At 41.5% G+C, this 5,915-nt stretch overlaps 1 protein-coding gene across 1 annotated transcript; it reads left to right on the top strand.

Annotated features, from left to right (window-relative positions):
• Nucleotides 1–565: 565 nt before the first annotated feature.
• LOC137639647 (piggyBac transposable element-derived protein 4-like) lies at nt 566–3,033 on the top strand (the record flags this gene model as incomplete). Its single annotated transcript, XM_068371903.1, has 3 exons — nt 566–1,266; nt 1,679–2,109; nt 2,972–3,033. Coding segments are annotated over 3 exons (1,194 nt in total), but the record flags the coding sequence as incomplete, so codon positions are not given.
• Between the last annotated feature and the right edge of the window lie 2,882 nt (nt 3,034–5,915).

The following is a 5,915-nucleotide window of genomic DNA, read 5'->3' as shown; positions in this document are numbered from 1 at the left end:
TATTTAGTGAAATAATGTAATTGTGTCTATCAGAACATATCAGTGAATGGTGTAGGTACTTGTACCAATCGCCATTTTGTTTTGAAAGCAGCAAGAATGGGATTTTGAGGGTAATTTCTAATTTTCTATTTTTTCCTATTTTCAGATTTTCAGCATGGCGAAGAAATATCTCAAGGAGGAGGAGTTTTTGGAGCTCCTTTTCGTCAGTAGTGATGAAGAAGAGCCTTTGACCCTTACCTTTGAAGAAGACACTATCCAAGACGACCTGGTCGACAATGAAACCTTGCTGCGTGAGGAAAACGAGGATCAACTTTTGGCTGCTGAAGTAGCGGAAACAGCGCATGAAGAGAGACATGATTTTGCTGTCTCGCACGCAGTTCGTCTTATTTCCGTTGTTCCTGTGACTCCTGCAGAATCTCCTGTGCCTTCTTCAGCGTCTCCTGGGCCTTCTTCAGCGTATCCTGGGCCTTCTTCAGCGTATCCTGGGCCTTCTTCAGCGTATCCTGGGCCTTCTTCAACGTCTCCTGGGCCTTCTTCAGCGTATCCTGCGGTTCCTGTGCCTCATCTTAGTCCCGTGGAGATGAGGAGTAGGAAAAGGAGGAGAGGACCTCTTTGCCCTGCAGAAGGTGTGGCATTGAAGAGATTGCCGGATAACTCTTACATGGCTAGGGACAACACGAAGTGGCACTCAGAGCCAAACCCAACAATGCCACCAATCTTGAAGATTGACCAGTTTGACAGTGCCGGTCCTACCATGGCTGTCTTCGGGTGTAGGACTCCTGCTGAAGTGTTTGACAAATTTTTGACAAATATAATGCTTGCAGAAGTGGTCATCCACACCAATGACAAAATCCTAACCCTACGGAACAAATACAAGCGGCAAAACGACCCCACCTTCAAGGATTTGACCCTCATGGAGTTACGTGCCTTCCTTGGGATCCTCATCATGACAGGGGCACGGAAGGACAATCATCTGACAGCGGAAGAGATGTTCTCTAAGTCTCTAGGATGTCCCTTCTACAAGACCATCATGAGTGAGCGCCGCTTCGCCTTTATTCAGAGGGCCCTACGTTTTGTCAGCATTGCCACGAGGGAGGAGCGTGTGACACATGACAAATTTGCTCCCATAAGGAATTTTTGGGACCAGGTCATTGCCAATTGCATTGCCAACTATGAACCCAGTGGGCATCTCACTGTGGATGAGCAGCTCCTCGGCTTCAGGGGACGGTGCCGTTTCAGGATGTACATCCCGAATAAACCAGCAAAGTAAAAAGTTTTATTTATTTATATATATATATATATATATATATATATATATATATATATATATATATATATATATATATATATATATATATATATATATATATATATATATATATATATATATATATATATATATATATATATATATATATATATATATATATATATATATATATATATATATATGATAGATAGATATATATGCAATATTTTTAATTTTTTTGATATATATGCAATTTTTTAAAAAAATTTTATAGGTCTAGTTTTGTTTCCTTTATATTTATTGTTTCTTTTATTTTGTTTTCTATATATTTATTGTTTCTTTTATTTTGTTTTCTTTATATTTATTGTTTCTTTTATTTTGTTTTCTTTATATTTATTGTTTCTTTTATTTTGTTTTCTTTTCTCTTAGGTATGGCATCAAGTTAGTTATGGCATGTGATGCAGACACGTTCTACATGTGCAATGCCATTCCCTACCTGGGCAAGGGAACTACCAATACAAGTACGCCCTTGGGAGAATACTTCACGTTGGAGCTAACCCGACCCTTCAGGAAGGCTGGGCGTATTGTTACGACGGACAACTGGTTTACTTCCCTGCCACTAGCCAAGGCTCTCCGTGAACGTGGGATGCATTTAGTTGGTACTATTCGTCCAAAACCGTACCTGCCTACTGTGTTGCTGTCAACGCCCATGGAATTAGGCGAATCTGTTGCCACGTATAATTACAAGGACAAGGTCACCGTTTTGTGCCAACGTGTCAAGCCGACGAAAAGGATCCAGATTCTTTCCACAGTTCATCACAATCCCACAGTTATTGAGGATCATAAAAGTCACATGCATATGTTTTATAATGCCACAAAGGGAGGAGTTGACACGTTCGATCAGATATGTTCTGCCCTGACCTGCAGCAGGAAGACCCGGAGGTGGCCCGTATGTGTCTTCTATGGGATTATCAATCTTGTTGTGAATAATTCCTTTTTTATCCACCAAAATTTGCCTGACAACACCTTGTATAACAGGAGGCAATTTTCTGCGGAATTGGCCATGGAACTCGCCCGTGATGCAGCACTTTCAAGACTCGCAAACAAGAGGTACCTCCCAAGGGACTTGACTTACCTCATTTGCTCTGTTTTTGCGGTACAAGAGCCCGAAGACGAGAGTCCAGACACTCCAAAACGAAGTGAGAAGCGCAACAGATGCCCCCTCTGCCCTTCTTCTTCTAATGTCAGGACCAAGCTTTTGTGTGGCAAGTGCCATAAGCCTGTTTGTAACTCCCATGTCAACTACACCTGCGACCAGTGCCAACTCAAGTAGTAAGTTTCACGAATTATTTTTCTTACCCGTTTATACTTACTAAAAACCATTTTTAACCTTTTTTCTGTCATCTAGGGTCATCATAGATTATTTATTTACCATTTTATTGCATATACATCAATTATTAGTACTCTTTCTAGATATGCCTTTCTTTTACGTCAATGGCGCACGGTACGTGTTACATTTGAACTAAGCTTTTGCCCAGTTTATATTAACTATATATAATTCCTAAGGTTTTGCCATCATCTGGGATCATTTTAGATGACTTTTGGAAAAATTCATCCAAATATAATAAGTATTACCACTATAAATATAGCATTTCTTTCACACAAATATTTTGTAGTGATTTTGCGTATACAAAAATTAACCGCTTTTTCTTTTCTTTACAGATCTGGCAGTTTTGCTGATATCAGCGATTTTTTTACGTCAAGTTGTGCACACAGGACTCTAGTTGCAGCACCCAAGTGGTTTTTTGTTCATTGTTTTATTTTAAAGTGTCCAGTGCAAGTTATTTAGGAAAAATTGTATTTTTATACTTATTTTCGTATTTATGTAAGTACAGTGTTATTTTATATTCAAAGTTTTTTTTCTCCTACACCAGTAGAAAGTAGACTCTTTAAACTAGTAAACTATAAAAAAAAAAAATTGTAAATTGGTATCCTCCCGTTAACCCCCCCGAAAGGGAGTGTAACACATATGACACCACTCTACCTGTTACGGGCGGGTTTGGCCACGCTACCTGTCCAGGGTTAAGAAAGGGATGGGTAACTTCACCTAGACTGTATGAGACGTTCAATTGTGACGTCTTATTATCGCTTCGGTGTCCCATATCAGTCGTAGGAAGTCTGATCTGTGTGGAGGGGGCTTCCCCACTCATGATAGGACCAGCAGAGTCTTGGGACTTTCGTGCTTTAATTTTTGTTAGAAAAGCGATTAAAGAGGGACCGATATCAGTCTTTTTTTAACTCTTCAAGCGTTTGATGCGTATTTTTTCCAGGCTCTCAACGCATCTTTCCGCTGTGCTCTTTGCACTAGGTCTATCACTATTGCAAACTGGGGAAAGTTTAGCGCTTGTCTTTGTTGGCGTCTTGGAAATCTGACTGATTACCTGAGTCTCTTGACAGACCTCGCGAGCTCCTTTTTTATTTCCAAAGGAGAGGAGAGTTGATGTGACTGTGGGCTTCAATGGTTTTTCAGCCATTGAAACTCTTGAGCTGGAGAAAGTCGACACTTCTAGAAGCTTATCTTGCATCCGTGATGTCCCGGGAACCGGGTCGTTTCCTTGAATGCACATTGGCCAGCCACTTCGGGTGCTGCCCACCCCAGCCTCTTGTTCAGGTATATAAATGCCTGAACCATTTCTAGGCTTGACTTTGACGTGACTAATTTTGCCAGTCTTATGAAGATACTTAGGACTGTGAGTACGATACGTATCTTTCCTAGAATGAATGTTACTATCTGTAACTTGAATTCTAGATAGGAGGAAGGGGGGTGGTTGACTGGAAGGTTCCGCAGGACACCTCTCAGATATGACAAGATTACAAACACCCCTTCTTGGGACAAGGTCCATATGTTCGGAAGGATTAACATTCAGAACTCGCGGTTTCCTATGGACTTGTTGAGTGGCGACAAGTTCAGAATGACTCAGAGATTTTTTGAGTACTTCTCGTGAACACTAAACAGTCTTCCCTGGAACTCGATGGGCTATAGTTTTCTTACCACCTGTATGCTCTATAGCTCTCAAGTATACTTCTCCAGGAGGATTTTGAATTGTAGGAGAAGGTAAGGAAATGATGGTGGGGACATTTCTGTTTCCCATTAAGGGCTCCTCTTGAATAGGCTTTGGAGTGGAGGATTGAAGGTCCTGCGATCCTGAAAGAATGTTCCTCCTAGCAGAAGCGTCTTCATGCTTCGAATAGTCAGTAGGTTTAGACTTTTGACCATTTGCCTGTGGCATCGTGGTCACTGGAATAGTTCGATGTTGTTGAGCAGCCAGAATATTCCCAGTATTTTCGATCTTCTTTTTAGGTTGGGGACCCACAACCATGGAAGATTTTTTCTTTGAAAGGATGCACCAATTTTGGAGAAGACTTATGTTCTCGATGGTGGCGTTCTTAATTACTTTCTTAATTACCTCGTGTGGGAAGAGGCCTTTACCCCAGATGTTGGAAGATATTAGCTTCCTCGTTTCATGTTTCACTGTTGCAGCAGCGAACACAAACTCTCTACATGCTCTCCTAGCCTTCATAAAGGCGTAAAGGTCCTTCACTAAGGTACCCATATGCATTTTGGCTATGACCATGAGCATGTCTGGGGTATTTTCGTAGGTTGAACACAACTCTATGTAGTTTTGTAGAGAAAGGGAGGTCACAAGTCTCTCCTTTGTCTCTTGTTCATTATGCAAGAGCAACTCAGATAATTTAGGGAGACATACATTAAATTGTCGACTTGCGACATCACCGTCTAATTTTCCTACTGAAAAAGTCAAATGGACTTCTTTCCAATTCTTTTCCTGTCCGGGAAAAGCTGGCGACAGAGGCTTGCACGCTTCGAGTGTGGGACATGGCTTACCCGCCTCCACCGCTTTGGCAACATATATAAATGCCTTCCCTGTAAAGGGGAATGAGAGTGAAGAAGGAGCAAGAAAGGAAGGGTGTCTGTTATTTAGTGAGAATACCTTCGACTCTGAATAACCCGCCTTTTTCAGACTACCTGAGAGGATAGTCTGTGCCTTATCTTGGTCGAGAATCCTGACCTCCTTTGGTTCTGTTCCTTTCCTTGAATTTGGTTCGTACTTCAGTCGAACCCAACAATTATCGAAAGCATCGAAGCTTGGCCAAAATTGAATTTTGTCCAAAGGAACAGCACCCATTTTCTCTGAGATGTAGAGATTGCCATTTAAAATCTGCATCTGCTCCGCAAACCTCCAGGGATTGGTTTTGGAGCATGTTGGTAGGTCTTGATCCATGGGTTGTTTAACTGACCCCTGGGAAGCGACAAGAGAAGCTTTGCGAGGCTCTATCTTGCGTTTTTATTCCTGCTTTTCGTTTTGTTTACGAAAGCCCTCTATCTGATTCTTCAGTTGGATACATAATTGTACCATTTTTTCCAATAGAGGAGTAGAAGACGAAGATGTCGACATCGATGGCTCTATAGCTGGCATAGGCGGAGGAAATTCCAACACGACATTTTTCTCTTCTACCTTTGGGCACTTCTTGCCCTCAATCCCAAAGGTTTTCTGGCCGTCAGGGGATGTAGTTGGCTCCTGAGGCACTAATATTTCCTTTCTTGCTTTCGGAAATAGTAGCTTACGCATCCTATCATTAGGTAGGA

This window comes from Palaemon carinicauda, chromosome 4 (assembly GCF_036898095.1).
Source record: "Palaemon carinicauda isolate YSFRI2023 chromosome 4, ASM3689809v2, whole genome shotgun sequence".
Classification (NCBI taxonomy): domain Eukaryota; kingdom Metazoa; phylum Arthropoda; class Malacostraca; order Decapoda; family Palaemonidae; genus Palaemon; species Palaemon carinicauda.
Note: the sequence above shows the minus strand (reverse complement) of the source record. Positions and strands in the feature narration are given on the sequence as shown.